The sequence below is a fragment of the Topomyia yanbarensis genome, chromosome 1 (genome assembly GCF_030247195.1).
Source record: "Topomyia yanbarensis strain Yona2022 chromosome 1, ASM3024719v1, whole genome shotgun sequence".
NCBI classification, from domain to species: domain Eukaryota; kingdom Metazoa; phylum Arthropoda; class Insecta; order Diptera; family Culicidae; genus Topomyia; species Topomyia yanbarensis.
In genome coordinates this window covers 69042423-69069464 of record NC_080670.1, presented here as the reverse complement: position 1 = coordinate 69069464, position 27042 = coordinate 69042423, and the positions used below count along the sequence as shown (strand labels likewise).

The 27042-nt window shown below is 35.2% G+C and overlaps 1 protein-coding gene across 1 annotated transcript; it reads right to left on the bottom strand.

Moving 5' to 3' along the window:
- Positions 1-11555: 11555 nt before the first annotated feature.
- Positions 11556-25649, bottom strand: LOC131677869 (ras-related C3 botulinum toxin substrate 1). The gene is made up of 4 exons (XM_058957947.1): positions 25459-25649; positions 24689-24804; positions 24356-24588; positions 11556-13739 (listed from the first exon to the last, which is right to left on the bottom strand). The coding sequence occupies exons 2-4, from the start codon at positions 24802-24804 to the stop codon at positions 13501-13503; spliced, it is 588 nt and encodes a 195-aa protein (XP_058813930.1). The 5' UTR covers positions 25459-25649; the 3' UTR covers positions 11556-13500.
- Between the last annotated feature and the right edge of the window lie 1393 nt (positions 25650-27042).

Sequence of the window (27042 nt, the reverse complement as noted above, 5' to 3'; positions counted from 1 at the left end):
CCGACGAGTGATGTGAACCGTAACCGTCTTTTCGTATAAGAACCCAATATAAACCATGAATTCTCATACATCGCTGCAAAAATCACAAAGAAAAAAATTGCCTACTCTTTCAGGTGCCTTTCAGCAAAACATGTGTAAGCGTGTTCAACCGAATCAAAATAGAAATATATCTTTGCCACCTACTGAAGTCTTTTTTATGCGACTTTTTCCAAGTTATGCGGTTTTTTATGTGGATTTTTAAAGTCATGTGGTTTTTTTAAGCGGATTTTCAAAGTTATGCGGTTTTTTATGCGGTACGTATCCCCCGCATAAACAAAACTTCAATGTACAATGATCTTCTCTCTCAATCACACCATCCTACAATGGTGCGTCATTTTATGCTTCAGTGCCAGGCAATTTCATCTCCACATAACGCTTCCTTTGCTTCGATCGATCTTGGTAGTATCACTGAATAGAAACTAAATTTTTTGCTGCAATCAATGTTTAAATTGATGTCTGCAATGATAAGTCCTACCTCCATTTTTGAAGCATTTCATATTCGGTGAGAATTTACAAATAAAATTACAATAATGTCTTGAAATAATCATTTAAATTTATTGAATTGGAATACTTAAATCGTGCGAAGGCGAATTTTTCCACTTCTTAAAGTTAAACAGAGAATGGACAAAAATCGAAAACGAAAAAATCGGTGTGGAAAATTGTGCGTTAGATCTTCATAAAAATCAATCAGTAGTACTGTAATAACATTCTACATAAACTGATTGATTTTTATGAAGATCTAATACACGCTATGGAAAAAAACTGCTTTTTTCGTTTTCGATTTTTGCCCATTCTCTGTCCAACCTTAAGGGTACATTATATGCATATTGCCGTTGTGACCGAAACTTTTTTGAAACCAAAATCAAGCCATATTCTAATCCTTTCTGGAAACTTTCTAAGGTTCTTAATAGACCTCAGAAACCAATTCCAGCTTTGAAAGAAGGTAAAAACATACTTCATACAGACGGGGAAGAAGCTCGAAAATTACTTGTATTTGTTAGTCTAGATCAATAATGACTAACCAAACACACTTTGACCACATTGGTCACCTACGGCGGTTCTTAATTCCATATAAGCACAAACTGAAAAATGTTCAGGGAGGAGTAGGGGATAATTTAAAATTCGAATTTGTATTTTTGATGCTAAATGTCTTGAAAACGCATGAAACGTCGAGATTTGATGTTATCTCGAAAACAAACTGTTTGACAAAAATTGTCTTTTTAGACATGGTTGATATGGAACATTTTGCCTTTCTCATATAGAAAAATTTTGCCGTCACTCTAACCTAATTCCGGTTTTGACTAAAGCTAGTTTTTACAATAAGTGGAAAAAAATTCAAAAAGAATCTCTGCCAGATCTTATGGACGCAGTTTTCTGTATTCGTTATCTTATCCATCGCAGCTTGGGGGTCATTCAGTCTGCTTTCTCTAGTGTTTTTTTATTCATTTCGTTTATTTGATAGGCACAAATGCGTTAGCTTGGCGGTGCCAAATTTTTTTGTTTTTACATTCTGGATATTTTAAAACTAGGAGGTTACAATGTTGAAATATTTTTTTTTATGAAAGAGAAAAATTTTACAGCTATCTTAAGACTAGAAATAAGATTCTATATACAAGAGAGGGGGCAAAAGATTTTTTTTCATGAAAAATTTTAAAACAAGGAATTCAATAGTAATAGTTTTTTAGGAAATATTTACAGTTATCTTAAAACTAACAATATAGTTTGGTACACAAAAGGGGGAACAAATATTTATGGAAAATTTCACCGGTGTTTTAAAACTAGGGATACAATTCTATTTACAAGATGGGTGACAATAGTTTTAACAAAGAGGTAAAATTACAACTATCTTAAAACTAGGAATAAGGAATACAAATTTGATTTTTTATCGGAGACTTATGCTTGGTCAAGATATTCAGAGGGGAATTATTTCCAAAATAGGTGTAGGCTTTCTCTAGTGTTATCGTTCACGTCCATGTCATCATCGGTACTGCTTTCTTGCTGTTCACGGTCAGAGGTTCTTATTTGTTTCTTGTGCTTAAGGGTCGCTGTTGTAAGTTCGTCTTCAGCAGTATTTTCTTCTTTATTGATGATGCTGATTGTTGGTTTGGGAGCGGTTGTCGTGGATGTTGTCCCTTCATTATTGGTTAATTGGGTCATTGTTTTTGTTTGTTTGTTTTGGTATCGGCGGCTGCTTGTAGAGTTGGCTGTAGTAGATGAATTTTGACTAGTTGGTTCGGCTCATGTTTTTCCGTAGTGTACTGCCTGGTTACAAAATTGGCATGTTGAGATCTGCCCGGGATATGTGATCTGCGTTGTTTGCTTATAGATTACGCCATCCTTCGAAGATTTGCGTTCGATGGTCATGTAAGAAGGTATTGGTTTAGTCACTCGCATCCTCACAATACATTCATTGTCATTCGTAACAGATTCCACTTCTCCATATTGCGACATAATTCAATAAATGTAATATTCATTTGTGCGCGGTGGAAAATCATAGATACGAACGTCCACCATTTCGTTTTCCATATACACGGGGATGTTGATTCTGGTGTTATTAAATTCGACCTCGTGTTGCATATTGTTTTTTGCAATGAAGTTTGCTGCCTGTGACTAACCTTTAAACGTAATCAAAACACGTAATCAAAACACAGTTTTGATTAAGTTAATAAAAAATTATAGTTGTTTACTTCAAGTGTTTTTACTTCGATATGTAGCTCATCAAGTTCGTGGCTCTCGAGCCATTGCACTATGGTCCCAAAGATGTATTTAGGAAGACAAAACTGTTTGCGCCTAAACCGTTGGTTTTAGATATATAGTATCTTCGGCAAACTTTGTTAGTACTTTCTTGCCAATTTTTTATATTAGTTGAATTAGGGTGGTCCTTGTGGTTAGGGTGTTCAAAGTATCAACTTCTTAGATATATAAAATTCAGCTACATAATGTTCTATAAAGTTATAAATCAATCAAATTGAAGCAACTTTTCTTAAGAAACTATGTGGCTATCTCTAATGGTTCATGTGCTATGATTTTTGCAATATTTAAGGTAGGGTGGCTCTTTAGAAATTGGTTTTCTATTAATATCTTTTTATGTGTATATTTCTCGCTAATACTTTGTTCAAGAGGTTTTTAGAACTTTTGTAAATACACATTTTTGCCGAAGCAATGAAGTTTCTATCTCTTTTTTTTGCATAGTTACAGGCGATTTTCAAAGCAAAAATGGTTTTTTTCAAAGCAATATATCTTCTAACATTGCAAATGGAGTTTCAATCTTTTAGTTTCATTTGAATGATTGAAACTTTCGTAGTTTTTGGTGAAAAAACTGCGAGAGCGTTATTTCTGTAAAATAAATAATTAATTTTTGAAATTGGTGTATTGTTCAACAAATATCGTTCATAACTTTTCAAATAGACGAGATAATAACTTTGTTACTTCAGCAAAAATCTTCGCCATGCAAAGTTCTAAAAGTGTTACAAACAAAGTATTTACGATAAATCAATGTATGAAGTGACAAATGAACAATAGTGATTTTAAGAGGTCACGTTTTCATCGCTCAATCTCTTATGGTAAAATCAACTGAGAAATAATCATTGAGTGTGATAATACCGAATGCAATGGCAATTCTATTGGATTTGTAAATGTTTTTGAAAGAACAATCTACCGTACATATAAATAGTACAGTGGATTTACAGTAGAGCTGCAAACTATCGTTAATCCTAAATCGGCCAACAAAAGTTATCTATGCTTTGGTTTGGACTAGTGCTCAAAACGAGTGTTAGAAAGAAAATGTTTTAGTTCACGTCTTGTTATCTTAAAATAAAATCTTGAGACGAGTTTGTTATTCATAGCAGCGGAAATTATTGTATGCTTTTCCAACCTTTATGCAATGTTTGTAAGTATAAATTAATTATCGACTATAATGACGGCTGTGGGTAAGTTAAGGAAAGATTCCCGATTTTTTGTTACTTCAAAATAAATAAAAGTAAGAGGTCTGAAAATCGCTAACCGTGAACTGGTAAAATAACTCATAAAACATAATTTCCTAGCATCTTATAATGCATGATGACGGTACTTGCTTTATTGGCCCCGTAATAGATAACTTTTATTTAGAGTTTACTATAGTACGCTATTAACACTATTGTGAATTCACGCTAACATGTAGTTGTACGGTAAATTGTTGTGTTTTCAAACAGTGTCACATATTCAATAGATTTTCATTATAACACACATTGACTATTTCTTAGTTGATTTTACCATAAGAGATTGAGCGATGAAAACGTGACCTCTTAAAATCACTATTTTTCATTTGTCACTTCATACATTGATTTATCGTAAATACTTTGTTTGTAGCACTTTTAGAACTTTGCATGGCGAAGATTTTTGCTGAAGTAACAAAGTTATTATCTCGTCTATTTGAAAAGTTATGAACGATTTTTGTTGAACAATACACCAATTTCAAAAATTAATTATTTATTTTACAGAAATAACGCTCTCGTAGTTTTTTCACCAAAAACTACAAAAGTTTCAATCATTCAAATGAAACTAAAAGATTGAAACTCCATTTGCAATGTTGGAAGATATATTGCTTTGAAAAAAAAACCATTTTTGCTTTGAAAATCGCCTGTAACTATGCAAACAAAAGAGACTTCAAACTTCATTGTTTCGGCAAAAATGTGTATTTACAAAAGTTCTAAAAACCTCTTGAACAAAGTATTAGCGAGAAATTAACACATAAAAAGATATTAATAGAAAACCAATTTCTAAAGAACCACCCTACCTTAAATATTGCAAAAATCATAGCACATGAACCATTAGAGATAGCCACATAGTTTCTTAAGAAAAGTTGCTTCAATTTGATTGATTTATAACTTTATAGAACATTATGTAGCTGAATTTTATATATCTAAGAAGTTGATACTTTGAACACCCTAACCACAAGGACCGCCCTAATTCAACTAATATAAAACAATTGGCAACAAAATACTAACAAAGTTTGCCGAAGATACTATATATCTAAAACCAACGGTTTTGGCGCAAACAGTTTTGTCTTCCTAAATACAGCTTTGGGACCATAGTGCATTGTGTATAGGTGCTAAGTGTAATAAGAATGTAATAGACTTTTCCACATAGCATATCCGTGGAATCCTAGTTTAGATAAAGGTGAAAGGCACAATTGCACCACTTGGTGGATTAAACCAGTTTTTCATAATTTAATCATTTGATAAGCCGTCTATTTCATAATTCATAAGTTTTGATGTAGTGTTTGTATTATATCTCGTGTACGTGCATGAGCTGTAGAAAAGTGTATGTGAAATCAGTCGGTAGCGTTACTGAACTGAAGGTTGGTTTTTGTCTAAGTAAACTGTGTTTGTGTACTCAACGGAAATCTGATAGTCGATCATAGCGCAAGTAAGTTGCTTGTTACTATTTGTTAATGCCACTTCAACAAAACAGCTGTCAGTGCGTATGTCTATTCTCTGAGTTTGTAGTATAATTTATTTGCTTGAAATCAATCAACAGCATGCTATACTAAATTTTCAACCGATCCAGTATCAATATTGCTGCATCTTTCCAAAAGAAGTTGCGCTTCAGCAAATCACCAGTTGCATAATTGACAAAGTTAAAGTGAAAATGGATCTAATCAAATTATTCCATGAATGACCAACGACAACTTAATCAACAGCAACATAAATTATAACGGTGCACCGCGGTGTAATGAATACGCTTTTACAGAGGACTTTGAATACAATATGTAACAACAAACCACTCACTAATGAAAAATTTAGTGTAGAATGGGCTCAAAACTGTATGGGAAACATTTCTTGACCAACTTTCATGACTATTGAAAGTTGGAATCACAGATTGATGATGTATGACTATAGGGGATAGTGGAGAGAGATAAACCACTTTTTCTATTAATCACAATATTTCTTATTCCTTTTGCGATATAGTATTTACTATGTAAGGCTAAAACAGAACAAACAATACTTTGCTCTATGTAAAATCATTCATAAATGGGAAGTAATATGTCGTCATAATTATTAGCATTTTCTATATTAATGTCAAACGGCTTTATTCCATTGGAAAGTTGAACTACGCATAACAGACATTTAAGCTAGAACACACTTTTCCAAAAACATGTGTAACGTTTCAAATTGATAAACGTTGGAAAGCAATTTTTCACAGTTGCCATCTGCGCAACTGTTCGCCACACGTGTTTGATAACTGCACTCCAACTATATTGCATCGATTTTATTGCACCACCTACAATCGTTTGCCTAACGTATTTCAGACATCTGCTTTATTCAAAATATCAGTTATAGTTTACACACATTGCGAATCGAGACTATACGCCTGATAGCTGGTGTTACAAAAACACGTATAACAAGACGAAAGGTTACTAATAGCCACAAAAGTTAAGCTAACCAACCTACCCGAAAAAATAACTAAATAAATTCCTTTTTAGAAGTACAGCAAGCTTATCTGGATTTTCCAATATTCAACATGTTATATAATAACTTGTCCAAGAAAAAAACCTGGTTTAAACGACTTAGTGGTGCAATTATGCCCTTCTCAATAGCTAGTTATGTTCAATATAATTTTGGAAATGTTTATTAGATTCTTATAACATTTGGCACGTATATACAAGCGCACTGCCACGAACCTAATTAGCAACATGTCGACGCTGAAACACTTGATAGAAAAAAATCACTATGTTGTAAATGTTGTCTGCATGTCAACTAATTTTGAAATACAGTGTGACCGGTGGGATAGAGGTAATGAGTGTATGGAGGATGGTTGTGTCGGAAATCTCCTAACTTATTTCGGTATGCTGGGTGTTTGAAGTGAATGCGGTTGTCAGGGTGGGATGGTGATGGAGGCTGTTTGTAAGGGACGGGTGAATTATTGAGTAGTAAGGTGTAAAATCCAACTGCATATTACACCTCCGATACTTGGTTTGTGGAAATTTAGTCAATACCGAATTGTAGGTAGTAAGAAATATATTGAAAAACAATTCGATTGACCATCGAAGTAATTTGATGTCCATTTCAATAGATTTTTAATTTACGTTGTAGCGGTTTATATGGAAAATTCCTATGTGACCGCACCAACCTACCTACAACTCTGGAACCAAAAATCAGATCTGAATGAAATTCAACAGCAGTCAATGGGAGTTAAACAAATTTTCTTCCATAAATGTTGCAATCGATTGATGCATATATGTGTATGTAATCGCATTGCATTCAAAGTAAAAGTCTGAAAAAATGTTTCCACGCTCGCTTGCCGTGCTTCTATTCATTATCCTGACTAAATTTGCAACAGACATGTTGGTCCAGACGGAGTCGTCGCACCGCTAACTGTTTACGCCTTCAATCCGTTGTTCGAAATACGTATTCCGGCAGTCGCGCTAGTGCACTGAGTGCACGCTGTTCTGAAATTCTAGCGAAATCGTCTTAGGGCGCCAACGGCTGCTCGTTCAGTGGGCTATAAGGACTTCCGGAGGGTTAAAGTCAATCGCAATTGTATTATCCCGTAGTAAGGGGATTTTGTGTCCGAGGGCTCACTCATTACACTGCACAGCTGGAAGTAACGATACGAAATGTATTGTGTGAACACGAAGCCAAGCGCGATATGTATAATTTCTTACTGGCTTTACTATAGCGGAGTACATTTTAGTTTCGGTTCTGCACAAGGTGAGAAGTTACTATGTTTTAATTGCCGCAAGGTTCTACTGTATCGATTTTGTTGGCTATTTTCGGCAAATTTGAGACTAAGAGAAACGAAAGCAATGAAATTGAAAGACGGATAGGTATTCTAGAGCGAATCAGTTATAAACTTAGAACGGAAAACTAGAACTAGGCAGGCTCATATGGGCATGATCGAAAGGAAATGTGAAGAATTTTTTGCCTTCTGCAGAGTAGGAGTTGGGCGTTCCACTCAAGTCTACCGCATGGTCTATGGTAGAACATAACTCATCATCATGTTTTACCGCCGACGCCGGCGTTATGATGATGAGTTATGTTCTACCATAGACCATGCGGTAGACTTGGGTGGAACGCCCAACTCCTACTCTGCAGAAGGCAAAAAATTCTTCACATTTCCTTTCGATCATGCCCATATGAGCCTGCCTAGCTCTAGTTTTCCGTTCTAAGTTTATAACTGATTCGCTCTAGAATACCTATCCGTCTTTCAATTTCATTGCTTTCGTTTCTCTTAGTCTCAAATTTGCCGAAAATAGCCAACAAAATCGATACAAGGTGAGAAGATAGACTATGAATGCGAGTTAATGCTTCGTACAAACAAAGACACACGTATTGCACCCGGTGACTGACAACAAAATGGACTAACTCTATCATAACATGCAAAGCGGAAATTATACATTCTAATCAGAGCACCGACAGAAAACTGCCTGCTGACACTTCTTCGAGTGACTATTATGAATTAAATGTTGAAACTTAATATCATCCAATATGTAACTGGTCAGCAGTAACACGATTGTGTATCTTAAATTTACGGATAGCCCACTACAGCGCAGATTCGTTAGACTGCCCTTAAGTTCTTTTCAGGTAGGTCCAATTCTAGACATTTCCTCGTATAGTTATGCTAATCGAATCAATCAAATGGGCACTTGAAAGTTGCGCTCCGTATAAGTTTACAGGAAATATGGATAAAGCACTTGATTCGCTCTTGGAGTGCATTTGAACATACCAATCATTGGTTTAGCTGGCAAAATTGTTTTGGAACAAAACTCAAATATCACTTGGCTACTATTCAGTGTGCTGAGTATTATTCGTATGATCTTTGTTGAACCCATTACGGATACTCATTTCATGTGGAATGTAACTGTCTTGCAGCAATACAATCGCGTATTCGGGTTTTTGGTTCTCTATACACAGATGAATCTAGGAATAAGAGCGAAGACCGTATACAGTTTTTTTGAACTCTGTCCAGAATCTGGAGACAGTAACAGCAACACCTCTCTAAGGAAAAGGTGGTAAGTTCTATATCAACTTTTATATTGAGCTCCCTATTTACAATACTTCAATAGACAAAACTGTTCGGCATATAGCGAGTCTGGAGTTTCTTCTCAAAGAAAATTATGAACAATAGACAAAACTTTTATTTCTCGCTGACTATTGCGATTTCTGTTCGGCGTATAGCGATTCCGGAATTTCTTCTCAAAGAAAATTATGGCAGTAGGTTTTGAACCTTTCTCCTGGGTTTTGTGAAATTTGTTCTTGGGAAATTTTTACAGGGAGCTAAAACTCAAGGATATGTTATTGTTGCTAGCCCAGTGTTGTTTTTGAGCTATGGGCCTTATCATTATTCCTTCGAGAGTGAATCAAGGCTGTTAACTGTTTTATGTTGTGATTGTGCTGGCTTGTTATTTTCGATTTCCCTACCTTTTTCTTTCATTTCCCTTTACCGATGGAGCCAATATATACTGATTCTGTTTCCTGATACGGAAAAATTTGAACAGAATAATAAGAAATGGTTGTGAGAGTACGACATGGAACTAAGGTTTTCCAAAAAAAAAAAAAAAAGGAAACAATACGTCGAAATGCCATCCCTAAAATAGACCAAGAGCTGACAATGTCGGGTCATTACTGACTATAGTAGAAAGATCATTTGCGATAGCGGTCGGCTTTCCCAATTGTTAGTTCACGGATTGAACTTTCGACTTGAGCAAAAGAAATTTATTGACGTTATGATATTTAAATTTTTTTTAAATAAAATAAGATATAGTAGCCTGTGCTGCCAAATAGTGTCAGGTTTATTTGATCTCGAAGGGAGTAATTTCGCGAAAATATCTCCGAAAATCGTTAAGGTCGTGACCGACCATCTTCGATGCCGACGAAACTTTATACGTTCCATCGACATGAGCAATTTTTTGAAAGGGTGTATAAGTTTTCGTATGCAGCGTATTCCATTATTATACTATTTCCTTCCTTCCCTATCCGGCCTGGCCGACACCAGTATTGATCAATAAAACGGTTTAGGATTGCCAGGAGTTGCACATTGAAAGATGTTTCGCTACTCCCAAGCATAATTATCTCCTGATTCCCTGTGCAACTTCAGCTAGTCCAGATCGATTACGTACTAGCAGCCAGGGGTGGTCGCACAAGCTCAAACTCAAGTTAGTTGTTGATGGAGAAACGCGGATAACTTATAAAAGGGCATATTTAAACGAATCAATTGTTTTTGTTGCAAAAAATCCACATTGTTATCATTGAATTGCACATTTAACAATAAATAATTATTTAATTTACTACTTCTATTATAAAAGACGCTTAGGGATCCCATGAAAAGATTTTACTTTCTGGAAAAATCGGGAAGTATGGGTATTAGGGCATTTAAAGACAAAAATGAGGTTCTAGACGAAATGTAAAAAAATGTGATGTTTCTGAATTTTACCGGTAACGAATCTATTTTTATTTTGTTCCTAAGAATTTTTCACGATCAACAAGATACGTTTTATAATATGCAGATATATATATATATATATATATATATATATATATATATATATATATATATATATATATATATATATATATATATATATATATATATATATATATATATATATATATATATATATATATATATATATATATATATATATATATATATATATATATATATATATATATATATATATATATATATATATATATATATATATATATATATATATATATATATATATATATATATATATATATATGCACGAAAAAATGATCAAATTTAAGATGAATGTCGTAAGGGCTATAACCCAACTTCTCGTATTCGGACAACGATCACAAAGGTTCCGTTCGATTCCTTTTCACATTAGAAGAACTGCAAAATGTGTACGTAGAAAAAATAAAAAAACAGGGGATTTTGGGAGCAAAATAACCCATACTCAACTTTTCGGTATTTTTCGAGAAACGGAAATATATCCAAACGGAAAATTCTCCATTCATACTAAGGTTATTTCCTTTAAAATATGAAGGTATGAATTGTAATTTTCCTTGTGATAGTTCAAATCTTATAGCATTGTATTTTTCCTCCATATTTTCCCATACTACAAATGTCAAAAACTTCCAGAATTGTCTAAATGATGTTAAAATTAGCATCTGAGTTTACTTTGTCATTTGTCACAATATGAAAGGCGGGACTATGAGAATTCAGAAATTAGTGGTTTTAGTATAATCGTAATCAAATGACATACGACGATCGAGAATATAACTAATGTAAATTGTTATTGTTGAATCCTAATCGATATTACCGTTTTTTTTATTATTCTTAAAACATAACATTATCGCGCTAAACTGGGGGTTTTACTCAAAACTGTTACTTTGTTACCATTCAATCCGAATTAAAACTTATGTTTGCCACTTGAAGTAAAATCCCAACCGAGTTTACGCAACGTCAATGACGATAGAAACGGGTTTATGGGATATGAGTATATTTTAGAAATGGAGACATTGGGTCATTACACTTATCCTGTTCAACAAATAAATAATTTGATACACTTAATTCAGAAAAAATATATATATTTCGTCATATGATACAATCATTCAAAAATTGTAATTAGTAGTATGGAGGTAAGAAAATCTGTAAATGCTCGTGATAGACGTGAAATTAAACCTATAGAAATCATGTAGTTCAACTAGCAAATTTGTGTACATTGTTTCGTATGTCATGTCAAATGAAATGAAAAAAGAACAACAAACAACTAATACACAATATACCGAAATAAAAAAAATCTGACTATCGTTTACATTTAATCGCCCTCACATCCTACCTCCTGTCTCCGGGATCGTACTTTGGTGTTAATCAATTTCAGCTCAGGGGTCACGAAAACATATCATTGTCTAAGTAAGTCTTCAACTAGGCTGGTAAGTCATCGTCAAATGTAGCCTAAACTAATTTACATTTAAATAATTGTTTGCTGTTGTTAGCTCAATTAGCAAGTAAGCATATGTACCATACTAAACACTATCGTGAACGTTTGCATAACCTATGATGATATGATGAAACCAGTTTTGATTTGTTGTAAAAGTAAAAAAAAAAATATTTGCGACATAGCAAATCATTAGACTACTACATAGTTCCGTCAGTTGATAATAAATTTGAACGAGATTTAGCTTGTTGTTCAATTATATCTCTTGCGTGTGGTTTTGCATTTGGCTAACCAGAAATTGACTTCTCTTTATGCATTCTCTTTAGCATTTTCCGTTTAAATTAACCGTGAGATTTATATTTTTTTCAGATGCATACTAGTGACTAGATTTACCATTTTTTTTGTTTGCATGTAACCGAGGCGTATATAAAATAGAGATTAGTAAGCTTTTCGTTTAAGCGTTGTTGATACGCAAAGATCGTTTTGTTTTCTTCGTGTGGTGAATAATATAAAATCTTTTACCAGATAGGTAAAAGAGAAAAAATTGCTTCTGCTTGATTCAGTCTCGTTGCAATATTCATTATTGGCATTATTTACTATATGAACAGGTATTATGATCAGTGTTGGGAATTGTCAAGACCCTACAAATCAATCATTCCAGCCAATATCAATGATCGAAGACAGAAGAATAATCAAATCACCGATTCGTTGAATTTGTAAAATAACTTTATGATCTTCTAATAACTATGGATTTGAAAATTGACTGCCGAAAAGTGTACTACCCATACTGAAATAACGCAAATGATATTCATCAACTGGTGTTTTATGTTTATTGGATGCAACATTCAAATACAAAACCGGTAATATTTTAATCATTTTAAGTAAAATTTACAAAAAAGCAATTTTTTTTTTAATTGCGGAACCAACTCAATAATTACAACGTATAATCTGAATTGTAGTTCTGATTGAACTTTTTTGTCTTTTGACATTTTTGGTAAACTTTCCAACATTATTTTAAACTGTAATATTCTATAAATAGCTATGCCTAGTTATGGTAAATGAGAATGTGAGAAAAACTTTGTTTCCTTTGACAATTCGAATGTAGGCCTTTTTTAACGTTGATGCAGAAACTAGCAGCTGGAGAGAGGATTTTTTTCTTTTTCGTTTAAGCTCGGCATAACTTGGTAATGGACTTGTAAAAAGTTTACAAAATTTTAAAGCAGTCTTCTAAACCAAAAACATGCAGGTCTAACGGACGTGTGAGGTATTCGGACATCATTTTAAAAGTGTACGCTTTGATTCATACACTACTGTTGTGATGCGTGTTTGTTACGATGGCACAATAATGTGTTAAAAATAATAATTTTTGCACTGTGCGAAAACTTTTGCTTGGTTGGCTGAAAACTATCTGCGGGTTGTTTGTAACTTCATACCGTTCGTATCTTTTCCTAGAAATGTCCATTAAACAGAGGATCGAGTATTTGTTAAGCTTTTCTGCTTCTTATTCTTTTCACTTAATCCTATGTACACGAGATTTCGGATAGTGCACGAAATGCACAGAAGACTTTTATTTCTTACATCACAACACATTTTCGTTGACGTCGTTTGAGTGGTTCCGGTCGCAGCACAGCTCTCACGGCTTCGTCAAACACCTGCTTTAGGCCACGCTGCGTCAAAGCTGAGCATTCCATATATTTAACGGCGCGAACCTTATTGGCTAGTTTTTGTCCCTGTTCTCGTTTGAGCGCGGATAGACCCTGTTCGGCTAGGGCACTCAGTGTTTCGCGATCTTCTCGCAAATCGATCTTGGTGCCTGTAAAACGAAAAGTGAAATAAGGTCATACAATACTCAAAGTTACTTTTACTGTGTTACAAAAAGATATTGCACGTCAACTTCATCAATTGTAGCTGTAACAGTCAGATCTACGGAGAACAAACTTTCATGTTTGAACAAATTAGTGTAATATGAAAACATTTGTATAAAAATCAGTCACCTAGTAAGGGCTACCTAGATTAAAACTAAGGGAGAATGCAAAACGCTAGTGTCTTCACTACAGTGACAAGAAAATAAGAGACCTTCATCGATCCATCACGGAATCGATTCCTAGTCCTACCAGGAGTGTCTGATTTTGAACCAATTCGGAAAATTCTATTTCCGGGCCAATGTATTTAAACTATGTATGAGATTTTTTACCAATTTACTAGAGGTGCCAAATTTCAAACTCAGTTGCCTATTTCTGCTTGAATTTACCGAAACCAATATTCATTTGAACGCCTTCCTCATTCACTCACTTCCAAACTGACTGAAGTTTTACGCAGAATCGAATGCTTGAGGGCAGTGGAAATACAGTGTGTTCTACATTTATACGTTAACCCTATTTTTTCAGGATAACTTTTTTCTATTCATACAAACTGCACCTAATTTTCAGAGTTTGATTTAAAGCTTAATCAACAATGTTTCTCTAGATTTGGAAACCCTGGTACATTCACCCTAATTTTTTCTGGTTTTTTTCTTCAAACAAACTGCATTAAATTTGCAGGGCTTTTTAAAGCTTATTCAACCATGTTTCTCGAAATATGAATATACTGGTGCGTTTTGTTCGTTTGTTATGGGAAATAAAGTGAAAAATGTGTTCCACAATTTTCCGTTCTCTCGATTTTCTCAGAATAACTGTTTTCCATTCATGCACACTAATTTTCTGAATTTATTTCAAAGCCTATTGAACGATGTTTCTCAAAATTTGGAAACCCTGGTGCTTTTTGTTCGTTTGCTATGTCAGTTTAAGTGAAAAAAGTGGTGTTCTGCCTTTATACATTCAGTAAGGAAAATACAGTTTTCCCCCCAAAAAATGCTTTATTCAATTATCAAATAATAATCACTATTACATTTATTAGTCAATCGGATTTCCATGATTTTTGAACACAAGTTTCATTCGCTCTAGCAGTTAATTATTACGCTTTTCTATATTGCTTGTTCTGGGCATGTTTTAGAACTTGATTACTTTCTTGAGCTTTGCGACTGACAAATACTGTTTCGTGTTGTCATACACGAAATACACAAGAAATGATTAAATGCCGAAGCGAATGAAACTTGTACTCAAAAATGATGGGTATTCGATAGACTACTACATGTAGTGTTAATTATTACTGGATAATTACTTAAATAAAGCATTTTTTTAGGAAAAACTATATTTTTTCTTAGCGAGCGAATAAATGCAGGAACAACTTTTTTCATTAAAAATGCCATAACAAACAAAACGCACAAAGGTTTCCAAATTTTAAGAAACATAGTTGATTAGGTTTTAAAATAAAATATATGAAGTATATTTGAATAAAAAAAAGTTATTCTGAGTAAATAGCGACATGCAATTCATCAGAAAAATCACTGCAAGCGAAAATAATTTAATTCTATCAATTTTCTTTCCCCCTTTTTAGTACAACATTTCACTGTCTAAAGGGCGTGAGCACAAACTCGTCTCTTAGTACTTTTTTTCATTATTTTTGCGCTGAGCGGAAAATATATTCAAAATAATACGAAATGGTATGAGTTTCTCTTTGGGAAACAACCCTAGTAACGCTTGAAGATATCTTTAAGATTAATTTCATAAAACCGAACACTCTACAAAACCACTCCAAATTACCATATACCCTCTTAAGACGAAAATGACTTACACTAATTGAGGTTCTCAAGAGTATTGCCTAAGGTTCTCTTAAAACTTTTAGGTTTTATCGATACACCCAAAATCCGACAAGTATCCCGAGCAAACGAAAAGCCCATAATACCCCCATGGTCATGGGGTTTGGCATGGGTGTTTGAAATGGGTTCAAACCATGAAAACACCATCACCATGGTTCGGTAGATCCCAAGGGGTTTCCAACAGCATTGATTACATGTCACTCTCGAAAAAAATTACCTAGATTACTTCATGGTTATAAAGATTACTTCTTCGAAAAACCGATTACTAATTAATTGCTCGATTACTGTAGAATTTCTCGATTACTCTTTATTATTTGGAAACAAAGCGAGTTCTTGTTGGAATTACTTTAGATTATTCAATTATTTTAAGCGGAAACTTAGCAAATTGATCGCTATTATCTAACAAAATAATAAATATAATAAAAAATAAACACCTTTAATACTTTCTAGCTCTGCTGGATTAATCTCACTACAAAAATCCTAAACCATGTGAACCGACAAAAAATTGTGGCACCTCCCCATACAAAGATGTGACAAAATTATAAAAATTGGTTTATTTGGCTAAAAATTGGGTTTTTAACTAATTTTAGGTCGCTGAATCCATTTCTATCAGTTTTGAAATTCCATTATTCTTTTTTTCGACTCCTTTTATGTAAACCCATTTGAAGGCGTTGGTCGTTTAAGGGTTAATATACACGTTAATAATAGTAGTCAATAACATCAGATAGCAGAAATGGTTGCCAAAATTAGTTAAAATTACTAATTTTTCAGTAATATGATGTCGAGTAGGCAACCAATTTGTAAGAAGATTGATGAGCTACAGGGCGTCTCCATACGGGTATTTTCAAAAACATAGATATAACAACTTCGGCGCAAAAATGCGCAAGATGTGGCCTATATATCTTGAAACTACTCAAAAATTGGAAGAGGTGTAAAGATAAATTACTGAAACGCCATTGAATTTTTCTATTGATTTTTCTTAATACAGAACAAAGGTTATTCATTTCTGTACAAACCCATATCTATAGTTTAGTATATTCATTCTTCTATTAAAAAAACTTTAAACTACTCCAATCGGCCGTATAACTCTTGAGATATCGCCATTTGAAGTTCGAAGGAGCGAACAATTATATGGAAACGAATTGAATAGAAATCGACATCACTTGCTTCAACGAAATTCATTTTTCATCCGATTATCGCAAAATTTTGAGATTCTTTTTGACATTAAAAATGTGTTACTCCACTATCTGGGGCTAGGTGTCATTCTAAAATCTAAACTATCTCCCATGTAACGAAACTATGTAAGGTTTGCACGCTTATAACTCCGATATTACTAGATGGATTTTAATCATTCATACACCAACCGATTCAGAAACACCTAACTTAAATATTGGTAATAATTTAATATCTCCCCAATAAAAGTAGACTTTTGGAAATTGGTAAAATTAAAAAGTTCACGAAAAACGGGAAAATTACCATTCGTGATGCAGATTTCTCAGACACAGCCGTCATTAGAGGGTAGGTTAGTGGCTCAATCACAAACGAAAAGTCATAAATAGAAGCAACGCATGTCCGTTTAAATCAGTTGTTGCTCTTATCCCATATGAGCAACATCGTCTCCGGGCGATGCAATAAGCGCTATCGATTTTCGGCAACGTTGGCATTCGCACACACTCGCACCTAAGTGACTAAACCATATACGGTTAGTTTATAAATAGAGGTGACGCGTACCCGTTTGAATCAGTTTTTGTTCTTATGTCGAACGGGTAAGATCATGGCTGCAGCGTCTAGGCTATGCATTTTCGGCAGCGGTGGCCGTGTGCGGATTTTTCGGGTACCAGCACGGTGTCACAGAATGATTTGCAAAGTGGGTGGGTGGGGTGGTTTGGATTTAATTCAATACGGTGTGTGCTGCTTAAGAGTGTTGCGTTTGAAAAAAATATATTTATTTTTATGCATGCGTGTGCGTTGTAACTTGTTAATCCATGTTTACGGCGCTTTGTAGCTGCGTAGGGTAAAGAGCCTATTAGTTTTCATGTTTCATATTTCGGTTATATGTTTTTTATGAGTAAGGCATCTGACAACGTGCTTCTGTAGTTATTGCACTGTTCAGCAGCGTAGTATTTTATATAGGAGAGTACACTCAGGTTTTTTTACGCGGATTTTGAAATTTACGCGGTTTTCATTAACGCGTTTTTTTAAATTTTACGCGGTTTTCATTTACACGGCCTGTATCCCCTGCGTGAAAAATCTGAGTGTAATTGCATCGGAAACAATCACATTCCCAGCAGAACTTTTTGTTTTCTAATTTCAAATACTTTTGTTTCGTACTGCACACAACGGAAAATTTTAAAACAGAACTTACCGTCCCAGCAGCAGTTTAAGCGGGTGTTCTTTTTCGATTCAAATTCAAGCCATGTCTTAAGCGTTACTGGACTTAAAATTGTTTTCCCAGTTTATCCAGTCAGAATATCTGTCCTACCCTATGTATTTAAAACACAGTTCTAATTGCGATTTAAAGTATACAACAAATAGAACGGTTGAGTATACAATTTTAATTTTAAAATAAATCTGTTTTAAATTATGAAACAAACCGCTGTACTGAAGATAAATTATGTCAGTCCTATTACCACATAAAACGCCTATATAACATAAAACGCTGCAGAATTGGTTTAATTATACAATGTTTACACTACAGAGTTATAACTCGTTTTAATAATTAGCAACAAGAAAAATGTCACCAAGATAGCATAAAAACCCGTTTTAACTGGTAGTGCGAACGTTGTATAACAATGTAATTTATCAAATAATTTCATTTGTTCAATCACTAATCGATCAAGAACTACTTAATCTTAAGATTGTTTACTTAAGCTCATTAGTACATTATTGAAAATTTAAATGGAAAATGAAATTTCATATTTCATGGAGAATCTGTATATTTCCGTTGGCGGGCGTGGGCTTCCTCATCACAGCTCTCAATATGGAACTTTTCTTTTGAATATATTTTCTGGACAGACCAGCCTATTTTTACTAGATGGATCAGCCAAATAATGCCAATCACCTAGTGAGATACTTGATTAATTAATAGATTACCGTTAAAAGACCTTCAATAAATTATGTTTTGACGGGGAGGGTATATAGCAAATTGTAACATATGAAAACAGGCGAGTGAACAAGAGCGTGAGTCGATATGTGTGATAGATAAAATTCATTTGCACGCTCTTGAAAAAAGCTACATTTTTAATGTCACCGTGGTCGTGTCCTGTACACAACCCTTTCATTTTTTTTCGAACCAAGAAAAAAATAAAATAAATATTTTCGAAAGAATTACAAGACATTGATTTTCGGGGTTTTGACACTCGTCGTGCCACTGTGCGACTATTCGGATAAATAGTAAGATGTCGTTTGCTTGTTTTTTTACGATTCCTCACAATCTTAATTTTTTTTATAAAATTATAAAAGGCAAGCGGTATGCTTCTTCCTCAGGGTTCATCTCTTAGCTTCCTTTGTACAATTTGCTTGTAAACGACATCTATGAATATCTTGTAAATATTAACACGCTAACGCAACTTGCAGATGTTGGAGTGGTCTCCGTAATAGAATCCAAAGCCATCGATCTACAAAGTACTTTGGATAGTTTGTCTGCTTCAACTTTCAACCGGGTTTAAGGTTTCCATGCAGAAAACAAAGCTAGCCGTATTTTCAAGGAAGCGTGATACAGCACAAGTACAGCTTCTTTTAATAGGTCAAACTATCGCTCAAGTCACCGCAGTAAAATATCTCGTCATCTGGTTCGACTCGAAAACCACATTAGAAATCAGAATTAGAAGTGGTAACATAGGGTCAATTTTCCAATTTTTTTCAATTCAATAACTAGAATATAGTGGTTTGCTCTGACTCATGAAAACTCGACGAGTCTCCTGGCTTCGGCACATTCAATCAAAATTCACCGCTTTCCACAAACTGCTTCAGTTCATGTCTCAGAATTAGCCGTAATTTGGGATATCCTTGGGATCGTTGACACCCTGCCTGTAGACCATTATTTCTTCGTTACGGATAGTATAAGTCTTGTAAGTATAAGCACGGAAACTCCTGAGCGCTTTTTTTGGGAACCCTACCACATTAGTACCTTAGTTTGGGTCCCTTCCAATTGCTCCATTCCGGATAATGAGAAGGCGCAAACTCTAGCTAGTGTGAGTGCATTAGAAAGTGATTTTTATGAAAGATCAATTCACTTCAACGAATTTTACATGTATTTTTCTCGTCAAGGGACACTCGAAAGAAGGCAAATCACGTGGAACAGTAGATACTTAGCAAGGTGGCAACATTCTATAATCCCACAAGTATCCACGAAAGCCTGTTTTAAGGGGGTAGATATGGGTTGTAATTGAATTCGAGTTATGCTCATGCCAAATCATACGTTGAATGCACATTCCCAGCATATTGGGTTTGTAGATAATGATCTTTGAGCTTGTGGCGAAGGATTATCACGACATCGAACATGTTGTCTGGTCATGAGACGAGTACTGTGGCGCCATATCTCAGATAAGTTATTTCTTTTGGGTTCTGGATGTGTTGGCGATAAATATCCAAACATAAGCTATTTCTTCACGTTTCTCTATCATTCTCTGATCTCTACTACAAGACTAGCAGAAAATATCGCTGCACTCTTGAAAACCGAATGCAAATAACGGACTGGAAGTCGGGTCTTTAAAAAAGACCAGCCGCGTGCCAAAATGGTGCAAGTTTGTATTCGTCTTGTTTCTGTCATCGTTTTCCGCCATCTCTTTGCTGTCCCTAATATGCTCTCTACTACATAATCCCCCGAATGTCGCTCTTGTGTATTTCCAAAGAATTGATCTCCCATGTGAATGTTTTTCCAAAGAATATTTTGCGCGCCTACCAAGTGCCGAAAAGTGTTTCTCCTAGTTTTAATTGTTAAATCAAAGAATCTTTCTTGTTAAAATGCTAAGATGTATTCAAATGTTTTTGATTGCCTCCTTAATTCTTAATTATATTCAGTCAATATCTTAGGGCCTAAGACATTCAATTTGGAGTATACAAAAAATGAGAGCAAAACTGTGAAAATCAACATATAATGAGTCTTGTAGTAATGAATTACTTTACGATTACTTTATGATTAACTGATTACATTGTATTTACGGTTGATTACGTGAATTATTTTAATAATACAGACAATTACCCTGCTTATTATTGATAACCAAAGTAATCGACGGATTACCGAATTATTTCGAAAAATCGAGTAATTCTTGATTAAGTGTCACTATTTTGGCTCGTTGGAAACCCCTTGGTAGATCCCATATAAAATATCATATGTTGGTGTATTGGTGTATGTTGTATTATGGGTTATTGAGACCTTTTTATGGTGTCTTTATGGTTGTGAATTTTGTCATAGACCATATTTAAGGTCTTTTCAAAGGGCTATGTGGTGTTTGAACCCATGAGTATTTGCTCGGGATGTTTCTATTACTTTTGAGTAAGATTCTAATGTCTCTTCGGTAACAGACCACGCAATTGCGGTGTTATACTTATGTACCCGCAAAGGTTATAAACGGTGCAATGACGAAATTCGGTTGTTCATGTATGTACATCACACAACAAAACACTTTTTCAGTATGTGTCAACTTCGGCTCTGTTCGTACGTAAGATGATTCGGTAGATTTCTACGATAGTATTAGTATCGAGTCAAACCAACCGGAATTCTGGCGGATATCTGCCCAAATTCAAGCTGGAGTCTGCCCCAATATTGGCAGAAACTAGATGGAATTACGGATGATTCACTGGGTAATTTGGTTAGTGAACTAAAAATTTTAGGCAGTTCCCGGATCTGACACAGTTCCCGATCCGGAATGATTCCTGGATCCGGACCAGTTCCTAGATCTGGACCAGTATCCGTATCCGAATCAACCCCTGGATCTAGCCCCCTTTTCTCCTTACCAGGTTCGGAGCTGAACCAAGCCCAGACTTGGTGCTTAGATCCAGACAAGTGTCTGGATCCGGACCCTCGGTTCGGATGCGAGGACCATACCTTAGGTCTTGCTTCCTGCACATGACGGGAAGGACATGTCTTGTTCAATCGCTACCTTTCTGTTGACGTCCGTGATAGAAAAGAAATTTCAATTTAACTCCAACCGAAATACCCCACCACTATTCCGAGTTGATTTTTCTGACTGTGCCTTGAAGCTAGCTGAGTGTGAGTCGATCTTTAAATACGAAATGTGTCGTGTAGAGAAAATCGAAACTCGTCTTTATCCACATTGTGTTTGCTTCGTTTGATGCGCAATACAAGCGAAGTGCTCCCTACTTCCAGACAATCCGACGTGTTAATATTTATTGTATAAGAATTGATGAAACATGAGTGCGAAACAGAAGAGATTTGAATGTATTGGTATTGCCGTTGGGGTCATTTTTTGTTGGGACCATTTTAGTATTAAACGTCTTGCTATTAGAGCATTTTTCCTTATTACCGTAAAAGTATTACGGCCAGTTTTGGGTATACATTTGTATAATGGTATTCAACATGTGCTTAACACTTTCATGCCCAACTTATTTCTATTGAATGTAGGGTTTCAAAACTATTTTTCCTTGGAAACGGTAGGGTCAACAAACACGAAAAGCCTTTTTTCGTAAGGATAGGTGCTTCCATCGCAGTGCTAGAATCTGCTCAATTTTGACCTTCCAATGCTCAATACAATTCTCCTAAAATATTTGCACTAGTCCAATTGGGTGGAAAACGTAGTCAAAGTTTGTCTAAATTGATAAGTTTTATCATAATATTGCAACATAACGAAGATATATGAAAATTTCATTTTCTGTCGTCAATATAAACTGTACCTGGTAGCACTGCTCCATCGGAATGCAATCAGACTAATTGCAATAACTTCAGATCTAGAGCTGATCCTTGTATCTGTTAGTACTCAAATGAACGGCAATAGTCACATTTATTAGCCTTATTTATTTTGTGAGAAAATCTTGCCTCTATCAAAAGTGATAGCAGTTTAAAAACGTGGTTGACCACAAACGAAAAGGGCATGAATGGGTTAAAACTATGATAAATCTAGCACAAATTTTGATAGTTTTAAGATTGCTTCATTAAGAACACTTCCAGTGCGCTCCCAATTCAATGAACCGGAACCTTGCAAAAAGTACTCGAAGACTAGATGTTATGGGTTAGAGAAGGTTTGGGCTTGTTAGGCATAAGGCAAAATGAGGATAAAAATTTATCGTTTTGAGTTTTGTATTTAACGCTCAAAAAGACAAGGGGTCTCAGAGGCCCGGCTAGTTGCAGTTCTCTAGTTTCAATGAACTTGTAATTTGAAATACAAATGATCAAGCCTTTTCGGGCTTTCGATTCTCTCACTGATAAAACTACAAAACATAGGTTTTTGATTTCGTTGGGTCTTATAGGCGATTCTGCTTGAAGACACATTTTAGATTGCCTTTTTGAGAGTTAAAAAACAAATTGTGACGCTCGAAACAACTAACGTTATTTCATTATGCTACTGTATAAAAGGTAGTTCTAATGAATTTGACTTGGATCAACATGACCTAGGCCATAGTGCAAACCAAAGACGTTGAAGTTATGTTGCTGACCAGGGATGCCAAGTAATATTTCTTGAAATCTATGCACAGCCTAGGTAAAAATCTGTGCAGATCTGTGTTAAGGAAAGTTTGTCTCAAAACAAGAAATTAGTTTTTGCACGAGGCAGACATTGTGCGCGGGGTAAAAAATTGAGAAATTTTTGCTAATCTGTGCATTATAACAGAAAACTGTAGAAATCTGTGCAGTTTAAAAAATCTGTACAGCACATTGAAAATCTGTGAAACACTGATTAATCTTTGCACCTGGCATCCTTGTTGCAGACGAGTGTATATGCTGGTTGAGTATGAATCCCAATAGATGTACTTTAAGCGTTGTATCTCCTTTAACCTTTAATAAGCCGACACGGTTCCCCACAAATTGAAAAGCTTGTGACCGTGGCTATTCGTAAGCGATTTGGAAACTCTTGGATGTTTTCTATTCAAAAATACATTCGCTTTTAGAATTTGTAAAAATGAATCAGATGAAAGCATGCGGTTTCCGGTAATCCAGATTTCCGGAGAAATATTGCAGTACTGGGATACGATTTGTAAATTATAATGGAACTCTAGCAATATAAATTCTTGAAATTGTCTCAGAAGTCTATTCTTTATCTATATATATTTCACCTCCAAATGGTCTCTCACGGTACCTCAGGAATCTGCAGTTCCGGAGTCAAATCATCAAGTGGTCCCATAACCATAAGATGTAGTTTTCTTAGCTATTTTCAAGATTTCAATACTCACATCGCCTGTACTTAATTGAAATTCACATTCCCGGGAACAATATGATTAATTGATTTCATTTTCAAAAATCTAAAAATGGATGTATCCGGGTACCCTGAAGGACACATGTTAATGCCGGAACATAAGTATAAGCAATAAACTACGATTTATATATCGAATATGTAAAAGCAAACGGCCTCCTTCTGGATCTGTTTGGCAATTTGTCCAAAAAGCGGGCTATAGCGTTTCCCCAGCCAATATCAAGCAGCTAATGCGATACACGCTTTGCAATCCAATTGCAACTGAAACCATACTATTAAATCGTAAATTTAAAATAAAAACAAGACATGGAAGTATATATTATTAAAAAAGCACGTTATCAGCGATAGGTAGATAAAATAACTCACCAACTAGAATGATGGGCGCATCCGGACAGTGATGTTTGATCTCCGGGTACCATTTGGAAGTGACATTTTCGAACGATGACGGACTCGCCACGCTGAAGCATATAAGAAAAACATCAGTTTGTGGATATGAGAGCGGTCGTAACCGGTCGTAGTCCTCCTGTCCAGCGGTATCCCATAATCCAAGCGACACTTGCACTCCATCCACTACCATCGGCGCTGAGTAGTTGTCAAAGCTATCGGTTGTGAAACATGCAAAAGAAAAACAATAACCATTGAGGCGCGCTATTTTTGCCATGCCCGGTGAACAGAATCGAGCTGTAATCGGAAACTCACACCGTGGGAACGTATTCGCCGGGAAAGCTGTCCGTAGTGTACGAAATAAGCATACACGTCTTTCCTACCGTTCCGTCGCCAACAACCACACATTTAATAGGTCTTCCCGAAGCCATCTGTAAGAAAGTGGAAAACACAGAATATACGTTAATCACCTATTTCGACATTCTACTTAAGTTCTAAACGATTGGGCAATAAATCGGTTCAGAAAATATCGGAATCTATTTATACAAGTTGTAATCATTCATGAGTCTGTTTTATTCAGTCGATTCACTTTCTACCAGATATTGGCCCAGCCACTTTGGTTTGATAGTGGGTCGTGTTTCGCCATCTGCTGTGAGCAAAAAAGACATCGGAAAGAAAATTCCAATTAATCTTGTTCGCTTTCAATCAATTTTTGTTGGAAGTAGTACAGCAACTGATAGCTTACTTTCTAACCGAATATTCTTCACACTAGACTTCCGGCTACACAGATTATTCCGTAATCTTATCTAGCGTTTCTGTACCGATAGACCCATTCAGCAAAAACACAAACGACGGGTGATGGCATTGAAAAAACATTAAGTTAATCCATTTGCCTGCGACGAACACCCCATCCAGAAGTAGGTAGATTTTTTCTCAAACACCGCTTGACTCATGTAGATATTTTCATATAGAGGTTTTCACTTTCTTTTTACATTATTCGACGGTGAAATGTTCATGTAGCTGACCGACAACGCCTGGTTTTGTACGGATGAAAAAAAACAAAACTTCACTTTTACCGTACTTACGTTTTACTAATTTGTGTATTACAAACAAATAATATGACAATTAAACACTTTAAAAGAAACACAGTAGTCTTATCGGTTCAATTAGTTGAGGTCATTTGAGTAAATTAAAAATTCCAAAAAAATGTTGATCACTCCTCCACCACTTCAATCACGCAAAAGCAGCTGTATGCAGTCGAGAATGTGGAACGGGATAGACAGAGAGAACGTCAAACGCTGTTGAAAGCATCAGTCAGCGCCAGCAGCGCACAGCGGCCATTCTAAGAAGTAGCGCAAAAAAGCTTTGAACGAGGGGTAAGAAGGTTCTGTTTATTTCTAGGAGCAGATCATTTGTGATGCATTTGTAAAAATCAACGAAATTAAATGAATTTTTTCAATCAAAATAAAAATTTAAATTGTATTAACGTTGCGTGTAAGAAGTCAGCGATCTGCAAAAAACTAGCTCTACTTCCAACAAAACATCAAATGAGGTGGATCGGTGTTAGACGTTTGTTGAACAGACTTATCTGAGAGGGAGTGCAAAGTAGATGCAAAAATGGAAATTAAATGCATTTTTTTTAAATTTGATTCAAAATTGTTATACATATCTAGTGTGCTTCTAAGTTTGTTTGTTTATTAATGGCTTTAACCATTCTGAAGTTAGCCTTGTACCCTACAATATTTTTATTGTGCGGGTTGTAGATTGATAATTTTTGCTTAGAATAGATGATTATTTTGTTTCAGTATATTCCCTCTGAACCCTTTCAATATTGGAGTCATTCAAAATTAAGAAAAACCTGTTTTAATCCACCTAGAGGGATAATTTAGCCTTTCTTACATATACAAAAAATGATTCAATGATTTATTATGCACTTCCCACTAACTTGGACTCCACACTTTCAAAGTGTGAGCAATCAAACTGCAACAGTGCTACTGAAAACTGCCAGCTGTCAAAACCGAGGGTGTGCCTCAAGGGGAAGAAGAGCGTATCCGAATGAGAAAGCGAAGAGTCGCAGATATGATAAACATAAAACAGATTCAAGATAATCTGCGTAAGGTGTATGTATATGCATAATAAAATCATTGCTGCTATACTACCTGAAAAGCTCAAAAAACTTGAAACTTCAAACTTTTTGTATTCAGATCACTTTGTTTCAATTAATCTTGTTTTCATGTCTTGTGTTTTTTGGGAGCGATGCGGTATTTATATCATGTCGATCCTGCCAATCGCAAAATTAAAACTCACGTTTTACATATGTAAATACCTTTTCTGATATTATCTTGCGTTTTCACGTCATTTTCAGTTTGACAAGACCATAATTTTATGTTGTAAACGGTCTATCCCTAAGAACGAGCATTGGAAGGACAGTCATTCGGTCAAAACACGTGTATTTTAAGGGGGGTAAGGGTTTCAGCATGAAAGAAAAACTCAACGTATGGGTTAGGTATTTTTTATATAGAATGTGTAAGCAAAGTTTGAAAGAAATCGGTTAAGTTGTTTTTGAATGGCAGGTAACACCGCAAATCATACTATGTTGCGTTTCGGCTTCGCCTCATCAGAAACCGACACTAACACATTGTCGGAATAGATTAGCGCCGGCTTGACGC

Bases quoted from the DNA above. Each gene is read 5' to 3' on its own strand.
- LOC131677869 (XM_058957947.1), bottom strand. From the start codon at position 24,804: ATGGCTTCGGGAAGACCTATTAAATGTGTGGTTGTTGGCGACGGAACG. The intron at 24,589-24,688 runs GTGAGTTTCCGA...CACAACCGATAG, and splicing joins GGCGAATACGTTCCCACGGT to CTTTGACAACTACTCAGCGC. The intron at 13,740-24,355 runs GTGAGTTATTTT...TTCGTTTTACAG, and splicing joins TGCGCCCATCATTCTAGTTG to GCACCAAGATCGATTTGCGA.